The sequence below is a fragment of the Schistocerca nitens genome, chromosome 5 (assembly GCF_023898315.1).
Source record: "Schistocerca nitens isolate TAMUIC-IGC-003100 chromosome 5, iqSchNite1.1, whole genome shotgun sequence".
In the NCBI taxonomy this organism is placed as follows: Eukaryota; Metazoa; Arthropoda; class Insecta; order Orthoptera; family Acrididae; genus Schistocerca; species Schistocerca nitens.
In genome coordinates this window covers 758,664,206-758,684,153 of record NC_064618.1, presented here as the reverse complement: position 1 = coordinate 758,684,153, position 19,948 = coordinate 758,664,206, and the positions used below count along the sequence as shown (strand labels likewise).

The 19,948-nt window shown below is 41.4% G+C and overlaps 1 protein-coding gene across 2 annotated transcripts in view; it reads right to left on the bottom strand.

Moving 5' to 3' along the window:
• The window catches only part of LOC126260002 (ovarian-specific serine/threonine-protein kinase Lok-like), a 207,437-nt gene that overhangs the window by 74,077 nt on the left and 113,412 nt on the right, over positions 1-19,948 (bottom strand). For both annotated transcript variants that reach the window (XM_049957157.1, XM_049957155.1), the window contains exons 2-4: positions 6,805-7,059; positions 6,575-6,702; positions 5,216-5,314 (exon numbers count right to left, since the gene is read on the bottom strand). In XM_049957157.1, coding sequence (XP_049813114.1) covers positions 5,216-5,314; positions 6,575-6,702; positions 6,805-7,059 — 482 coding nt within the window. The remainder of the gene's footprint in view (positions 1-5,215; positions 5,315-6,574; positions 6,703-6,804; positions 7,060-19,948) is intronic.

Genomic DNA, 19,948 nt, shown 5'->3' with positions numbered 1-19,948 from the left:
TATGAGCTATGGTTTCATTACAGTGGAAATAGCTACTCATACTATTTTTAAATTACAGAAGCAGACAGTGAGAGTAATCTCACATAAAAATAAATATAACACATATAGATCACTTTGCAAACTTTAAAATCCTGCCCATAGCATCCCTACATTGTACAATTGCAATATTGGAAATAACACCAACCAATTTTTATTCTGCTTCCACATGAAGAGACATACAATAACACTGAATGAAGTACAGAACCATACAAAATCTCATAACTATAGAACACATCACATACAGTCTCATACACCAGCATACAATAAGCAAATAAACATAAGTGAGCCCAAGGGCTCAGTGTGCAAGCTTTAAGTGGACTGTTGTGTACATGGCACAGTTCTTGCTGTGCTGTGCAGTAAGGTGGCCTCCCTAGGCCGACCATGGAGGTACTTATATCACATGCTGTTTGATTATGTGTGTTCATATTTTAGGGTTACAACACTCCTTCCCACTTGGGGAAATGTTTACACTGTGGAGATGTCCATGTTCTAATCAGCAAGTGATGACTGCTGGAGCAGGTGTCATGCTGGCACAGGAGAATATGGTCTGGAATGGCAAAGGCATGAACATCCAGAGTGCCCACTGCCCCACAAAAAGCCATAAAGGAGCAATCGTTATAATGGTGCTGTATCCATGTCCACATCTGGGCAGGCACTTAGTGATGGAGCCAGCAGAGAAGATGGAAACAGCAGCAACAGGGGCTGTGGAGATGGAGGCAGCCTGCTGCATGCTACTCTACCCTGTGGCAGCAGCACCCAGAGTGAAGATGGTGCATGAGCTGAGAAGGCATGGACCACATCACAGGGGCTGGTGCAGTTGGTGGAGGTGGCCGTAGGGCTCTCTGGTGCATAGTCAGTCATGCATGAATGGATCTAGTCATAGTGTTATGACACCAAGCCACCAGTGATGGTCACAATGCAGAGGTGGTGGGCTTGGCAGTGGTGGATGACCACTGGTATCCATTTAGGGTGTGGCCAGACCTGCAGGTCCAGACAGCAGAGCCAGAATGGAAACACTGCAAGACAGGTGTTGGGCATGGCTGGGAGTTGGCCAGAGCAGATAAAGCAGCATATGGGGCTGGTGGCTGGGTAGCAGCTCTGCCGGGCTATGGTCACCAACTGGAGTGAACCTACATGAACTAAAGAACCTACTGAGGGCTTCCTTAGGAGAAGAATGAGTGATGTATTTTTTCAACTGTGTTTTTAATGTACAGACCAGACACTCTGCCTTGCCGTTGGACTGGGGATGAAAGGAAGAAGCTGTAACATTCCAGATTCCACTCTTTCTACAAAAATCTTCAAAATATTGAGTCACAAACTGTGGGCTGTTGTCTGCCACAAGCATATATGGCAATACTTCTAAGGAAAAAATCTTTGAGAGGGCAGTGATCATAGCTACTGTGGATGTGGACAGGCAACAAACAACATATGGAAATTTTGAGGAAGCATCAACTACTATAAGCTAAAAAGAGTCAAGCAACAGGCCCAGAAAAATCAGCATGAATATGTTCCCAGTGGCTGCTCAAAACATGTAGTGGTGGGCCAGCAATTTTGTGTGAGAAACACCCAATGGTCCAGGAGGAGTAGGTGCGTGGCATCCCACCACAATGGAGATGAGATCACAACCCTGGATGCTGACTCTTCAGCAGCCAACAGTGGTGGAGCATCAAGAACCAAGAGGCAGTGGCAAAGAGCATAATTATTACACAAAAGATCCGATGCTTGGCCCAGTGATTTATCCAGCCAGCCATGGTGGGCAAATTGAACAACCTGATGGAAGAAGGATTGGCTGTGACAGCTGCCAAAATCTGAGAACTGGTAATGTAAAAACCATCCATTCTGTTGCATGCCACACAAACAAACATACCATCCACAGTGTTTTGGGCTTTGGCATAACAGTTCGTCCTGATCAAATGCTAGAGCAGGGCCAAACAACAACTGAGAAAGAGCATCCCTGTTAGTGTGTTGTGCTGTGGGTCAGAAATAAATGTCATAGCTATAGCATTATAAAAACAGAGCCCATATTATAGGCAATGGGCTGCTTTGTCCAAGGACTGAGAAAAGAAACCAGAGGTTTATGATCAAAAATAAAATGAAACTTAGAACCGTATAGGAAAACATGAAATTTATGAGTGCATATAAAATAGCAAGGGCTTCTTTTTCTATCTACAAGTAGCACTGCTAGGCCTGATTCAGTTTTGGACCATACACAATATGGCCTTAGGAACAATCTGCGTATTTGTGCATGGTGACGGCTCCGAGGCCATACTGGGAGGTGTCTGTGGCCAGAACAAGATGTTGGCCTGGTTGGGAGATGACCAAGCAAGAATCCAACTGTAATTTTGACTTTAATAGGGTGAAACATGCTCACAGGTGGGTGGCCAGTGAAAACAAACATCTTTACATAAGAGAACATGAAGTGGTTAGGCTAATGTGGCTGCACCAGGAGGACATTTATTGTAGTATTCATTCTTCCTGAGAAGGGCTTGCAACTCTTTGACAATGGTAGGATGCAGCAAAGCTGTAATGGCCTCAACATGTTGGTGCAAAGGCCTGGTGCAAGCATCTGAAACTGCAAAACTGACAGATGATAGAAGGCTGAAAAAATTATGATTTGTCCAAGTTATATTTCAAATTGGCGGCCTGTAGCACCATGAACAAAACACTAAGCTTCCGCAAAAGTTGGCCTGCTTTGGTTTCATTATGACCTAGGTCTTGAAATTGGTAGCACACCCTAGACCTTCCAAAAACAGGTAGGAATATAACAAGCAGAGAGCATCTAATTGTTGATATGGAACTTGATCTGGTGCCAGATGCACTTTGTCAGAAACTGAAAATGCAAAAATTTGAAGGTATCTATCCGAAATAAGATTTCAGTGTTGCCATCATCCACCACTAGAAAGCTCAAAGGCTAAACAACTGCTCTGTATGCCACAGAAGTATAAAACTGTCCCAGTATAGGTATTTGTTGTTTGTTGTAACTCAACAATCAATGAGAGACAGGGGACAACTCCATGACATGTACTTCAGTGTAGAATTTGTTAGGGCTACCATCACTTGGGAAACACTGTTCACATCCATGTTCATGTCTGCTGTAGGAGATTGACAGCTGCACACAGACACAATACGTCACCTGTTTTTTTTTTTTTTACAACAGTTTCATGTCGCCCAACACTTTTGGCACGCAACCCGCTCATATTGAATAATACAATAAGGGCAAGATGGAAGAGGAGCATGTGGCCACTACTGTGATGCTGATTGCTGCTGCTGCTTAAGTCAGTGCTACCCCATGCAGCATAGAGGTTGCAGTTACACATCTGTGACATCGTCTTACCCATGTGAGCTAACCGACAGTGGCCAAGGAGGAGAGGAAGTAAAGGCAGCTATTGCACACCATGTTTCTATCTGATTTCCTACCGTCCTAGATACTTCAAAAGACAGAGCAATGTTCAAAACATCTGTGAGAGAGGGACTTTCATTTTGTGAAGCACATTCATGAACTTCCCCATGAGAGGCCAAGCATATTATAGCATCAGAATCACTGAATCAGCATATGAGTCCTGATAGGCCTCAGTACCAAAGTGGCAATGATGGCTAAGCATATAATGTTCCACTGCCTGGGCTTTGTACCACTGTTGCATTTACTTTTGACAATGGTATAACTCAACATGAGCAGCAATAACATGAGCACATTTGCAATGACAGTTAGACAGCAACTGACACATTTCATCAAAAGAGAGACTGGCAGGTTCCTAAAGAGGAATTAGCTGACATAAAAGGTGATAAACACAAAGATATATCCATGACAAAAATAAAGTCTTACACAAGCTGGAACTGGCGACTCCAAAAGTTTGAAAAAGTTATCAAAAGTGTTTTTAATACGCATCCCAATCTTTGATGAAATCATCATACAGAGGAAAACATGGGAGTTGTGTCAGTGGCAGTTGAACCCTGACATGTCAACAAGGCTGCCAAATTGTTCAGTGCCAAAGAGAGAGCCTGCTGCTGGTCAGTAAGAGCTCACTATTGTTCAATAATAGATTGAAGAATTTCTTCCACTGACATGTTAGCTGTTTATCAAACCAAGAAACAAAACACTTTGAACACCTGAGTAGAATACTGCACTCAATGCCAAATATCTTTTAACACTGTATGGACACAAGCCAAGTTTTATTCTGCTTCCACATGAAGAGATTCACAATAACAATGAATGAAGTATGGAATGGGACAAAGTCTCATAACTATAGAACATGTCAACATACAGTCTCATAGGTGAGTATACAATAAGTAAGTAAACATAAGTGAGGCGGAGGGCCCAGCATGCTGGGCTTATATTGGACTGATGTGCACATGGCACAGCATTTGCTGCACCATATGTCTAGGTTCTGAGGAGACCTTTCTAGGCCAGCCATGGTGGCACTTGAATCACGTGCTGTTTGATTATGCATGCTTACACTATAGTGTTCAACAATATATATAAATACATTGACTTCTTTCACAATGAAGCATTTGGAGTCACTGCATAAATAAAAACCTCAGTTGCCACTACTATGGCACAAGAAACAAAAGTCATATTATCATACCCGCAATACAAAATTGTATGACAATATGTAAAATGCATGGGAACTGAAATATAGAGACTAATCAAATCAATCACATTAACAATAGAAATGACAGTCAAACTGCAATGAATATTATTGCAGCACTGCTTATATTCTGTAAAGGAATTTCTATATATGAAGTTCTAATGTAAGTCAATCTATTCAGTGTGTCTTTGTGTAATTTAAATTAACTATTAAGTATGGGGGTGTCATAATTTCAGATGAATCACTGTTTGTTTTCACTTTTATTTATTGTAATTTGACAACTAGTAATGTTTGTATGTTCTGTAAACAGCAATATATCATAATTTTTGTTGTGCTGCAGTTAACTTATACCAAATCGACTGAACAATTCTGTACTTAACTTATCTGTGGAAAAAATCAAGAATCAACCAATTAACCAGGAATGTAAGATAATTATTCTGTTTATCAATGCTATCAGACACAACAGAAAATAATGGTCAGTCTTTGTTGAACATCTTCAATGACAGTTTGATGGGCATAAGTGGCATATCATGCCATTTCAAACTACTTGAAGACTCTGTATCTGATTTTCAGTAAAATTACATACTTACATGTTTCAACCCTCTGAGAATTTTTGCCTCCCATTTGGCATACTTTTCTTCACCAGGATGGAGACTGATTGCTTTCATGGCATATCCCTTGTGGCTTTTCTGAAAAAGGGAATGTTATATGCATTATTTTTGTCTACAAATTATCTTGCAAATTAACATACATCAAAGCATATACAGCACAGTTATAATTAAACTTTCACTACTTGAGAGGCCACCATGAAAAATGCGTGATTGTAGGACAATGAAACATTGTGTAACCATTTGTAAGCACATGCAATAGAGAAATAACAAATAAATCATTGAAAGGAATATGAGAGGGTAACACTTGTTAATTGCATACCATGTTTACACTACAGGTTCCAACATTGCTCACTGTGATGGCCATCTACATCCATGACAGCCTGGAACTGCACTAGAGACACCAGTTTCCAGTTGTTCACAGCACTTTTTGGACAGTGGACCACAGAATGTTCTGCTGTCATGACACAGCTCATGCACTGCTTAAAGATTGCACACTGCATCCAGTATTCTCAGCTATGGCAACAGTAACTTCTTCAACAATTTGTGGTGCATTTGGCTGTTGGTCTGTCCCAGATGTTATTCCTAAATCGCCAGATAGTTCAAATTTCCAAATCATGTTCTTCAACCCCGGTGTAGAAGAGGACTTTCCATATTCCTTTACTGCACTGATACTTCCATGCTGACTGTTGGCAACTGCAATGCACACTGATGATTGTGCTTTAGCCCTACATTGCTGCACCAGTACCAGTGGCTAATAGCAAGTCATGACATGAACACTACTAACAATGAAAATCCTGCAGGGTGCAATCTGAACATTATTCCTATAAAGTTGGGTGCCCTACGGTAAATAGTTTTCCATCTACACTGGCTCAGGTAGCAAAAGTTTAATTATAGCCACCCCATAGGTAAAAGGGTATCAACAGCAAAGACGAAATGACAATTACTCACAAGAAAATATGCTTTTAAAACGTAATTGTTGGCTGAGGGTGTTTCATTAAACTAGGAAAATTTCTGTAATGTTATTCATGAGTGGAAACAGGTTCTGCAATTTTCAAATAAGAAAATAATGACACTGTGCAGTGTTGACACTTAAATTCCCTTTCTAGTACTCAAAACAGACTCAGAGGTTTGGCCTCTATTTCCTGAATGATATTGCTCCTGGGAAGGAAAAAGATAATAAAGTTGAAAATTGCACATTATCAGTCATATTTAACCTCTCAGTTGTTCATTTATTTTTATATTTTATTTCTCCCATTCCTTTACTTTTATCATTTTATTTCTCCTGGAATACATGTTACATACTTTAATTGTTACTATTTAAATTTGGGTGTTACATACCTTGTTGAATATTGCATGAACACTACCAAATCCTCCAGATCCAAGTAAATATGATACTGCATATTTATCCTTAATGGTTGGAGGATAATTACACATATCACAAGTCTTTTTGTCCATAAAAACAAGAACTGAAACATGTAAAAGAGCAGTGATGTATAATAGTTAATATGAAAATTTGAATTTTTTAGTCATTTAGGAAAACTAATTTTTATATGCTGTGTAATATTCACCTGTTGTTGTCTTGTCTATTAATGAAATTTTACTATTGTGTGCCAATACTTTTGTCTTTCCTTTGCCAACAGCTGCTTCATCAATAAATGTGCCTTTTTTACTCATATCTTCCAAGGCTACATGTTCACCCTTTTTAATTATTTTGAAGTGGCAACTCTCAATGTAATTCATATCCAAATCTCCAAAGCATTCTTTTGGGATGACTAAATCACATTCTGATGCAGCTCCCACTGTGGCTTCTTCTTTTCGTAGCTCTGAAACAACAGTAACTCTGTATTGTTGCCAGTTTATGGACAGAATAAGGTACCTCAAGTCCACATTCCTCTTCAGTGGATTTAATATGAAAACAAGAATTAGGTTTCTGCAGATAACTACAATGGTAATCCCTTTCTTTCACCAATTTCCTTCCCTAACACAATAAAATGTACTCTTCTTCCAAATGTTATTTACATCATCAACAATTAAAGCTCTTATGTAGTGTCAACATGTGATACATAACACCGAACAAATATAACTGGTTCTGAGAATGAGTCAGGATTAAGAGAAAATCATTGTGATGTTGGGCTGTACTAAGAAAGAGTTCACACTTAATAGTTCTGGTGTATTTTGATATTATCTAAAGGCCAAACTCAATAAACTACTAAACTACTTGATATGGGATACTGTACCTACTTTAACAATTGTGTGTGTGTGTGTGTGTGTGTGTGTGTCTAATTTAAAGAATGAATTGAGTTTTAAAAGAAATTTCTTAATAATACAGTTGAACTCAAAGCAGGTGCATGACAAAAGGGTGGAGGTTGTAGAGAATAAGCAACTAGTGTGGATCAGTTACATCAATTAACAGAGAGTTAAAAACTATCAGAAAGAAGTTAGGATACACTGTACAACAACTTGAGCAGAGTGAAACAGGCACATGAAGAGAGGCAGAACAACTTAAACAAGACACACAAGAAAGTAATAATTTACTAATAATTAACAGAGATGTTCACCATTATTCAAAAATATGGAGCAATTTATTAAATTTTTATTTCATGAAATATCAGTTGAATATGAATAATCTCCACATCATTGACAGGAAGAGGATCTGATGTTTTAGCTACCACTTCTAGAGCACTGATAGTTGTGCAACTGAAGGTTAGTGTGCTCATCCAAATGTAGAGCCAGTTTGGACAAGTTATGAGTAAGGTTTACATCTACATCAACATGATTACTCTGCAGTTCACAATTAAGTGCTTGGAAGAGGGTTCACAGAACCACCTTCAAGCTATTTCACTACCATTCCACTCTCTAATGGCATATGGAAAAAAGAGCACTTAAATCTTTCCATATGAGCTCTGATTTCTCTTATTTTATTATGACAATCAGTCCTCCCTATGTAGTTGGGCACCAACAAAATATTTCTGCAGTTGGAAAATGAAGTTGGTAACTGAAATTTAATGAGAAAAAGTGCCCTTGTTGTAATGATTGTTATCCCCAATTTATGTATCATATCTGTGGCAGTCTTACTCCCATTTCATGATAATTCAAAATGATCTGCTCTTCTTTGGCCTTTTTCAATGTCCTCTGTCAGTCCCATCTGATGCAGATCCCCCACTGCATAGCTGCACTCCAGAAGAGGGCAGGGAAGCATGGAGTAAGCAGTCTCCTTAGTAGACCTGTTGCACTTTCTAAGTGTTCTGCCAATAAATTTCAGTCTTTGGTTTTCTTTCCCAACAACATCATCTATGTGATCATTCCAATGTAAGTTATTCACAGTTTTAATCACTAAGTATTTAATAGAGTTTATAGTTAGCAGATTTCTTTTAGTATTCATGTGGATGACTTCACACTTTTCATTATTTAAGAGTCAATCGACACTTTTCATACTATACAGATATCTTGTCTATATCATTTTGCAATTGGATTTCATCATCTGATAACTTTACAAGAGGGTAAATGAGAGCATCATCTGCAAACAATCTAAGGGGATTGCTCAGATTGTCACCTATGTTATTGGTATAGATCTGGAACAGAAGAGGAATGCCAGACATTACTTCCATTTTACTTGATCTTCAGTCAATTACTACAGACTGTGACCTTTCTGACAGGAATTACAAATCCAACTGCATAACTGAGGTGATATCGCACATGGTGATTAGAAGTCGCTTGAGAGGAATGATGTCAAAAGCCTTCTGTAAACCTAAAAATATGGAATCAGTTTGACATCCTGTGTTGATAGCACCCATTACTTTGTGAGAATAAAGAGCTAGTTTTGTTTCACACAAACAATATTTTATGAATCTGTTTGACAGTTTGTCACTAAATCATTTTCTTCAAGGTAATTCACAATGTTCGAACACAGCATATGTCCCAAAATTGATTTTAGTGATATGGGTCTGTAATTCAGCAGATTACTTGTATTTCCTTTCTTGGTTATTGGAGTGACTTGTGCAACTTTCCAGTCTTTAGGTACAGATCTTTTAACGAGTGAGCAGTTGTGTATGGAGCTATAGTACCCATATACTTTGAAAGGAATCTGACTGGTATAATATCTGGGCCAAGGGTCTTGCCTTTGTTTAGTGAGTTAAGCTGTTCTGCAACACCAATGACTAACATGTAGCTTAAGGTTTGCTGCATCCTTGAGTTTAGGAGAAATGAGTCAGCAGTTTTAGTACAGACAGAATTTTGTCTCTGATTCAGCACTAACCCAGCAACTAGGAAAAGAATAAGCCTCTGATTTAAGTAATTTCAACAATCTATCTACAAAGAATAAAGTGAGCTGACCACATGTGTCAGGTGAGGTTAAGAGATGGTCTGACGAAAATTTTGTGCTTAATCCCAGAAATTCAACCAATATGACTAGTAGAGAATTAAGAATACTTCTGTATCACATGTTTTTAGATCCCTTTTGTATACAAGCCCTACTACTTAGAACTTGTTTAGGTTTTTGGTGTAAATGACAAAGAAAAATGTACTGAATGTTGTGCCAATGTGGTAAGAAAGATGGAGGACAAACTATTTCTCCTGCCTTACTATTAATAATATGAGTGAAAATGCAAATATTCACAGTGTTTGCATATGGGATCCAAAAAATCCCTGTGAAACAGTGCAACATGATAGAGACTCAGGAAAACTAAAACATGTATGCTTTGTGTGTCTTCTGTGCTCCTGATGTCTTTTTATAGTTTTGTTCTGTTTGCTGAGCCTATGCCTTCAGCCTGGAGATATTCGTCTCTCTGCACTACTTCAATATGGCTTCTTCAGCCCCACTGGTAGGCTCATCAGTTGTTGCATGAGGCCTATGGACCAGAGTAAGCAACACACACTCACAGTGTGAGGAATGATGGTAGCTGAAACCATACAAGTACAAGCCAGTGTGGGTGGTTGTCTCGTATGAACTGTATCCCTTACTTCCATGTGTTGTACATTTGACCAAGATGTCCAAGAATGAGAGTTTCCCATTCTCTTCCACCTCCATAGGAAATTTGACTTCAGTGTGCAGAGAATTCAGATGTTCGATGAACTCCTGAAGTAGGGCTGTTGATAAAATATTGATATATCGATATGTTTCGCAAAAATATCGATATATATCTGCGATACTTTTTCCCCCATATATCGATGCTGAAGTGGCAATGTCAAGTGCCAATATTTTTATTTTACATTATATTTTTTTCACAATTTTCTGTATACACTTGAAATTGTTCTTTTAAAATTGTAGTAGAACTTAATTTTACTTTCACTGTATTAAGGAGTCTCACTACTTTTTGAGCTTTCATCACATCCAATCTTTGATCTTTGTCTTTGACTGTGTGGAGCAGGTATATGTGGCATAAAAGAAGTAGTCTGATTGCACTGGGCTAGGGGGGGGGGGGGGGAGGGGGGGTAGAATAACAAGATTTTCGATGTGAAGAAATAGCAGACCCATTGAATTCAAAAACAATTTCTTCAAAATCAGTTGCTGAAAATGATTAACAAAAATCTAAATGACAAGATTCATCTTTGTGACAGGTGGAGATGTGTGAGGAGAAATCTTGACATAATCACCGCTTGGTGCTACCAATAGAAACTGCAATGTTAGCTCCACCATGTAATTTTGACACTGCAGCTGCTAGGTCACTGGCGTTTGCAAAAATGGAAAAAAAACATGGAAGTCAACATGAAGTGTTCTGGACAAATCCGATATGTGACAAAACCAAGCAATGGACCCATTGGACACCTTTTATTGTGTCACTTACATGCAGTTACCATTGTTAGTAAAGTAGTTATCGCCAAGTGTGTATGTGCAAAGTTTTCCTTTCAATTCTTGCTCTAAGGGAGATAGGCAGGCTGTTAGTTTGTTGATGTACGGAATATCTAATAATAAATCAATACTTAAATATACAGCTTTAAAACTGGCAGTATATTTACAATGTTAAGCTGATATTTTTGTGGGCCAATAAGTCGATATTTTTTTCGGCGATATATTTATATTTTTTCTCAATATATCAAGATCTGATAATGATAATTTTTAAAATATTGCTACATCAGATTCCCTATATTTGTTAAAAATATCAACACTCCAATCCTGAAGCCTTTCATGCCCACGTGGTCACACAAAAAGTGAATTGTCAACATGTCTAAAGAAGTAAGTGTCTTTTGCACCCCATGCCAGAGGCATCCATAAAGGTGCTTGTTACAAGGTGTTCTTGTAGCTGTTGAATGAAGTATGAGGCATGTTCAGAAAGTAAGTGTACTGTGACCATAATGGGCTGTGGTTTTTTGTTTCTCGAGGGTTAGCAACATTTTGTGGTAGGGGGGAGTGCCTGACCAGAATGAGCATTGCAGTCACATGGTAGCAGGCAAACTCACATTGTAGTATCCAGTTATGTGAAAAATGTTGGTAATAAATTCCACCAACTGCAAGTCACTTGCTGTGATCCATTTATTTGCTCATTGAAGGAATAACATATATCAAAAAATTTTTGCAAATTTAATTGGTTTACAGCAAAGGTGTTACGAACAAAAAGCGTGTATTTAAGTGGTGCAGGGAGTTTAATGGAGGCAGAACAAATGTTCATGATGAACAGAAGAGTGGAAGACTTTCCATTTTGACTGATGAGTTGGTGCAAAAAAAATCAATGAAACTGTTTGTGAAGACCGCTGATAGACAGTGGATGAAATTTCTGTGATGTTTCCTCAACTCTCCAAACTTCCTTACACAAGACACTCACAGTAACTCTTGGGTAATAGAAACTGTGTGCAAAATGAATTGCAAAGCAGCTGGCAGAGTAGCACAAGAAAAATTCAGTAGCATCTGCAAGTTTCTTGAGTGACTTGAATTGGAAGGTGAGGATCTTCTTAGCCCCATAGTGAATGGAGATGAAATGTGGGTGGCTCATTGCATGCTTGAGACAAAAAGACAGTCTTCACAGTGGTGTCACATCACTTCTACATCTGCCAAAACATCATAACCAAAATTTTGGGCAAAAAAATCAAGGCCTAAGTTTTTGGGACAAAACACAATTTCTGCCTCAGAAGAAGACCATCAATTCACAACAAAACTGTAAGATCCTAAAAAACTCAAAATGGGCATTCAAAACAAAAAGTAGGGGGGGGGGGGGGGGGCGATGTTGATGAGAGGTGTGTGCTTGTTGCATGACAACACCTGTCCTGACACTGCCTTAGCCACCAAGATACTCTTGGATTCATTTGGTTGGTATGTTTTGAAGCTCCTCCACCTCCTCTCCCTACCCTGTAGTTCCCTATTCCACTTACTTGGCACCTTCAGATTATCTTCCTTTCATCTCCCTGAAGATACACATGAGTGAAATTAAATTTTCAACCAACAAGCAGGTACAGACACAGGTTCTGAAGTGGGAGGAGGAGCTGGTGGGAGAGTTCTTCAAGGATGGCACAAAACAGCTTGTGCCATGGCTCACCACATGCACTGAGCGAGATGGTGATTATGTGGAAAAATAGTCAACAAGTGTATCAACAATATCCTGTAATTTTTTTCAAATACACTGTTTTCTAAAAGAAAATATAAAAATCTAGTACACTTATTTTCTGAACATGCCTTGTACACTGAGTTTCTAATGCCTCGTTGACATTCACCGATGGTGGAACTTAAAACTGCATTAGAAGTTTGAGCAGGCATTACATAAGGGTGCCTGTGTTTCTTACAATAGGCTGTATGGGGATGTCTGATTAGTGTACTTTAAGAAAACGGAGCCTTGGTAGTGCAACAACATGCGGAGAAAGCTCAGCAGTCTTCCCTTTTACACTATTAGTTGGGTTTCATTCCAGTTTCTGCGTGCTGGAAATTTGCTATTGTACTTTGATAGCAAAAGAAGTACAATAACATTTACTTGACTGTTTTAAAACCTTTCCATAGTTGTTACATGGTAGCTCCCTCAGCTTTTGGGTGATTGCCTTTGGTGAAATGGCTTTGGTGAGCATGTGGAACATTTCTCAACATTTTTCTTCCACATTGTCACTGGGATGGATGGATATAACTTGTTCTATGCCAGTGATGTGTGGCAGTTGCTATTCGTGCAAAACTGAGTCTCTTCTGGAGAACTGATTTCACTGTATCATCAGTCTGTTTTCCTGTGAGATTGTTGCTCTTCTTGCAGCTTTTGTTATTCTCCTGGTGCCAGGCTTCTCCTGCTTTGAGACTTGTTTGGTTTTTTCACTGCACCCAAAAAAAAAAAAAAAAAAAGGTTCAAATGGCTCTGAGCACTACAGGACTTAACTTCTGAGGTCATCAGTCCCCTAGATCTTAGAAATACTTAAACCTAACGAACCGAAGGACATCATACACATCCATGCCCGAGTCAGGATTCGAACCTGCGACCATAGCAGTCGCGCAGTTCCAGACTAAAGCGCTTAGAACTGCTCAGCCACCCTGGCCAGCCACTGCACCCAGTTCAGCCACATTGAGCTGCAGAGAGAGCATCAACCCACTGCCAAAAATCACGCGAGAGTAAGGAGGCCATCTCTAGGAGACATTCTGGTCAAATGCAGAGTGGATGGTACTGGGTGAAACAGTGTGCACAGTAAGGCTAGCCATAATGGTTTGTACCTACAAGCTTCCAGCTGCCATCATCACCCCTCACAGGGAAAGGGCATATTACTTTCACTGGCCCACAGGGACCATACAATAACTGACAAAGAAAATCTACCAAAGGAGCATAACTGCCTTAATGGAGTACTGAAGAGGAAAGGATATGGCAAGACACAAATCTGATGTGCCATTAGGCCAGATGTACAAGCCCAGCAAATAGAACACAATAAGGGAATAAGATAATGGCATGCCTACTGTATTTTGGAAAAATATCAAATAAAATCAGCAGAATCTTAATTCAGCATAACACAAATGCCTATTCCATCCACCTCCAAATATACAAGCACTCTTACATGCAGTAAAAGTGGACTTGGGACTCCATAAACCTAGCATCTACAAGCACAGGAGACACACTGAACTCAACAAACCCACAAAATCTGTATTACGGACACAGTATGTGAAAAAAACTGGAGGTTCTAACAAAAATTTAGACATTTTGGGACTGTTCCTTAAAGGAGGCTGTTAAGATATGAATAGCTGATGGCTTGATCAATAGGAACAGTGGTTTCACTCTCAGTAAAGTGTGCAAGCCAGTATTCCACCAACTGAAGCCACAATATTAGCTGAGAGTGACTTCTGCAACTAATGGGGGATGGCAGAAGCTCTGAGTTCCTACCCAGCTTACAGTGATAATGGCCCTTGACCAACACTGCAACTGATGCTGCATGTAGCCAGTGGCAAGATAAGGTATGGTGGGCAATTAGAATACAACAGAAGTACAATTTAGCAAAATCATTCATTGTGCTGGCTGCATTTGAAGATGAAGGCAAGGTACATTGTTGAAATATTTTATTTCATCAATGTCTTCTCCTGGCTAGAAATCAAAGAACAACACATCCTTTCATTATTTACCTGACTGCACTGGTATCTCTCAAACCAAACAGATACCTACACCTGCAGCAATAGTGGCCTTACTACTTGTCATTCAGCTTTACAATGAACATTGCAATTTGCCATGTAGTTAACAGGAATCCACAATCCCTGAATCCAGATAATCATATAATTATAAAAGAAGTGAGTAGCATGGTAATGTCTTTAATTTCTTCTGAATTGATAGGTATCCTAATTTCCTACTTTGTGCTTCACAATAATCTATTTCCTACTTTGTGCTACACAATAATCTGTTGCATACCCTTGTATCAGAAAACTACAATCCTACGTGGAACTCTGACAATGAGGCAAAGTCAATAAGAAAATCGCCCTTCTGTCCTGCATCATGACTGTGATCATTGCAATTCAGTTGAACTTTCTTTTTGCTATCAGTAACAAAAACTATTAAAGCTATTGGAAAGTGAACATAAGAATTTCAACAAGTGTATGGTGTGGGTGGACTGGGATTTGGGCTGGAGTTGTGCAGCTATGGGCTTATTTTATAAACATATTTATTAACAACATAAATACTTCTTCAGAAACAAAATGACTGTGTGGTATTTTCTTTCCCTTTGTTGTATGGTGAAGGAATAGAAATCACCAACACAAGAGACACTGTATAGCAGTTTATTCCCTAGTTGCAAGAACACACAGTGAAAAAATGTGAAAAGATCTATGCTGTGCAAAGTTGACAAAAAGCACATAGAGCTAAGAGTCTGCAAGCCAAAACTTGGAGGTGCTGTTTTTGTTGTCAAAGAACCCTCCCCCCCCTCCCCCCCCCTCCTCCCCCCCGGGTAGTGCAGAGCATGGGGGAGGAACTGAATGGGATAGGCTGTTCACAACGAAATCTTGAAGCCACATAGGTGCATGAAGGTGACGTTCCACACAGAAGTGGAAGGTTTATCAACTGGAGTGTTTGGTTGGTTTGGGGTATAACAAACAAGGCTCAAGGTGAAACAACACCCAAATTAAGTTGGGAAAGTAAAATGGAGAAAAGGAATGGGGAACCACACTGAAAGAGAAAACAAAAGAAACGAACAAAAAACGGGGTAAATGTACACCACAAGGGAAAGTAGAGGAAGGTATTAAAACCATAGAGCAGATGGTCTGGACTGGCTGATCACAAGAATAAAAGAGGATGAGCCAGCCACTCTGCAACACACTAAAATGTCCAACCCAAAAATATAAGACGAGATGAACACACATAGGGAAAGGACGAATACCAAGACAAACAAATGGAAAGAAAGGGCGACAGAGCATTAAAATGGAGGGAGGATGGAGGCCTTGGAAAGAGGGCCAGACACTGGTCCTCACAGCGTGTAGGACGATCAGCACCCCAGTTGGTGTGGCTCAGGTATCAAATAAGATCAAGGTGCCGCCAGCAGTTGTCAAGCTGACAAAGATGGGGAAGCCAAGTTAAGTGGGCGTCAAAGACCAGTCCCAAAAAGCGGTGAGTCTCCACTAGTCCAGCAGTTGGTCACTGAGGTAAAGTTCTGGATAGGGATGTACGGTATGACGACGACAGAAGTGCATGACACAAGTTTTGGCAGCTGAAAACTGAAAGCTGTGAGTGAGGTCCCACGACTGCGCCTTCTGTATAGTTCCCTGCAGCCAGCGTTCAGCTGCAACAATAGAAAAGGAGCAGTAGGAAATACAAAAATCGTCAGCATATAGGAGGGGAGATACTAACGATCCTCTGCAAATGCAAGACCATTGACAGCAATTAAAAAGAGTGGGACACTCAGGACAGAGCACTGTGGGACTCCATTCTCTTGTATATGGGTGTACTGAGGGAAGCACTGACGTGAACTCTGAAAGTGCGGAGTGACAAAAAGTTCTGTATAAAAATTTGCAGTTAGTCCTGGGACTCCACTCACGCAGAGTAGCGGGGATGTGGTGTCGCCAAGTGGTATCACAGGCCTTCGTCAGGTCGAAAAAGACAGCAATAAGGTTTTGGCACCAGGAAAAGGCCGATCATATGGCAGACTCCAGGTGCACCAAGTTGTCGATGGTGGAGCGTCCTTGGCGAAAACCGCCCTGGGACAGAGCCAGAAGACCCTGAGATTCAAGGAGCCAACACAACCGCCAGCTCACCATACGATCAAGCAGCTTGCACATAACGTTGGTGAGGCTGATAGGATGATAGTTATCAGCATCTACTAGGTTCTTCTTGAGCTTTAGCGATGGAATCCCGCCATTGCGATGGGAATTAGCCATTGCTTCAGATATGGTTGAAGATGGCGTTGGGAATCCGCTGACAGATGTTTCAGCATTTGCAAATGGATGTGGTCTGGGCTGGGGGATGTGTCAGGACAGTTGGAAAGGGTACTGAGAAATTCCTACTCACTGAAGAGAGCATTATAAGGCTCTGGGTGGCGTGGAGCAAAAGAGAAGTGTTGTCGTTCCACCCTTTGTTTGAGGGGACGAAAGGTGGGATGGTAATTCTCAGATGCAGAGATGCGAGCATAATGCTCAGCAAGATGCTCTGCAATTACGTCTGGATATGCAGATATGGCTCCATTTGTAGAAATTTCAGATACACCTGTAGGGGTCTGATAGCTGTCAAGTCAGCGGAGCTTGGTCCAAACCTGGTAGAGTGAGCTTCGTGTTCCAATGGTGGAGACATAGCGTTCCTAACACCCCTGCTTCCTTCGTTTGATGAGGAGGCGAACTTGGTCACAAAGTTGTTTGAAAACAATAAGGTTCTCTAAGGAGGGGTGGCACTTATAACGTTGGAGGGCCCGGCTATGGTCTCTAATGGCCTCAGCAATTTCTGACGACCACCGGAGGAATAAGGGATTGTCGATTCAGTTGTGGCAATAATGGTATTAGTGATGGTGTGAATCACTTCATCTACGGTGGCATGCAAAGGAGATTAAATGGTGGTAGTTGGTATGAAAGTGTCCCAGTCAGCCTTGGGAAGAGCCCACCTGGGCAAGTGTCGAGAGGAGGGATGCTGGGATAGAAACAGAAAGAGTGGAAAGTGGTCACTACCATACAAGTCATCATGTGCTCTCCAGTGGATAGATGGGAGAAGGCCAGGACTGCGAACAGAGAGATCAATGGCTGAATGTGCCATGTGCCACACTGAAATGTGTGCGGGCACCTGTATTTATGACGCAGAGGTCGAGTTGAGTTAGTAGGCCCTCAACATCTGGGCCATGGCCAGTAACCTTGGTTCCACCCCACAAAGGGTTATGGGCGTTTAAATCACCCAGAATGAGAAAAGAGGGTGGAAGTTGCGAAATGTGTGCAGCCAAGACATGGGGTGGTGTGTCACCATCTGGAGGGTGGTAAATGTTACAGGTGGTAATTTCCTACAGTGTCCTCACCCTGACAGCCACAGCTTCTAAAGGTGTTTGAAGGGGCACAAGTTTGCTACAGACAGAGGTAAGAATGAACATGCATACTCCACCTGATGGTCTGTCACAGGCAGGATGGTTTTTGTAGTACCCCCGATAGCCACAAAGTGCGGAGGTCTGCATTGCCAGGAACCAGGATTCCTGAAGGACAATACATTGCTTAAAAGCTGAAGTACCTCAGCCAGGCGGGAGAAAAAGCTGCCACAGTTCCACAAGAGATTGATGCTTTTTGTCGTCTGGGGTGGCATGAAGTAACTAAGAAGGCAAATTAGACCTCAGCATCAGCTGCCACCACTGTTGAGGGTTGGCATCCAGTACCATTGGATCTGAGGCGTTGGAGAGATCTAGGTCCTCAGGGGATGCCAGAATCTCCACCTCGTCCTCAGATGCAGAGCCGTGGGGGAGTGCTTGTGTGTGTGTGGGGGGGGGGGGGGTACTGGAAGCTCCCATTTCTTAATTTCTTAACGGACTTCTCCTTTTGAAGTCTTGCCCTCTCGCTGCCCCTTAGGAGCTTGTTGGCAGGGCTTCTCGGTAGTAGCTTCAGGGACAGAGCCCTTCAACCAGCAGTCAGAGGCTCTTTCAGCCACTGGCTGGTGTCTGCCTGACCACTGGGATGGACCATGGAAGGTAGAGTCCCAAGGGACGCCTTCCACTTGAAAGGAACCGGAGGAGGCCGTTGCTTCTCTGGCTGTGGGGAGAGGACTAATGTCCCTGGCATTTTGGGAGGCGATGCTCCCAAAGTAGAAGCTCTGGAAGCAACAGAAGAAGATGTGCTCCAGCCAAATGGAGGAGGCAGGAAACTGGGTGGCCCTGAGGGCCCACTGGAGGAAGCTTCGGTGAGGGGTGGAATGGCGTCACCGATGGCAACACCATTGTAGTGGCAGCAAAGATAGATAGCATTCGGACAGGGTTCAATCTTTGGAATTTTAGTTTAGCCTCGCAGGAAAACTGCCTGTCCAGGGTCATGTTACTCCATAATTTTCTGCTAATTTCGGAGTACTGGGGAGTCCGGCAAGCAGGGGGAGTAGAGTACATTTCACACAGGTGGGAGGAGGCGCACATGCAGTATTTGGATGCAGTGAACATCTGCAGTCTCTACTGTGGCACTAGATATGCACCAGGAGGACATGTGCTTAAATTTTCAGCACTTAAAGCACTGCATAGGGGGAGGGACATAGCATTTGACATCACATTGGTACACCATCACCTTGACCTTTTCAGGTAACGAGTCACCTTCAAAGGCCAAGATGAAGGCACCAGTAGCAACCCATGTAAATGCACTGGACAAAATGAACACCCCACCATTCTAAATTGGCACGTAGCTCGACGTCGCACTGCAGCAGGAGGTCGCAATGAAAAATAACTCTGTGGATCATGTTGAGGCTTTTATGGGGAGTGACCGAAATAGGAATATCACTCAGCTTGTTGCAGGCGAGTAACGCCAAGGACTGGATAGTGGATGCCGTCTGAATCAAAATGAACTGATTCTGCATTTTGGACAGTGCTGTCACTTCCCCAAACTTATCGTCCAGGTGCTCAACAGAAAACAAAGGCTTCATATGCAGAAAGGGGTACCCATCAGTTCTGGTGCACACTAAGTAACAGGCGAATATGGATCCTGTCGTTCTGAAGCCCTACGTTCCTCCCAAGGTGTTGCTAGGGAGGGGAACGATTTAGGGTCATACCTGTCAGCATTGAAATCAACCTTTCCTTTCTTAGAGACTGCTGGAGCCACTCGGTCCCCAGAAAAAGATGACTTGGTCTGTTTCATTGCAGGTCATCGCCCTGATGCCACCCATTCTGATCAGGGGCTCTCTCCATGAGCCC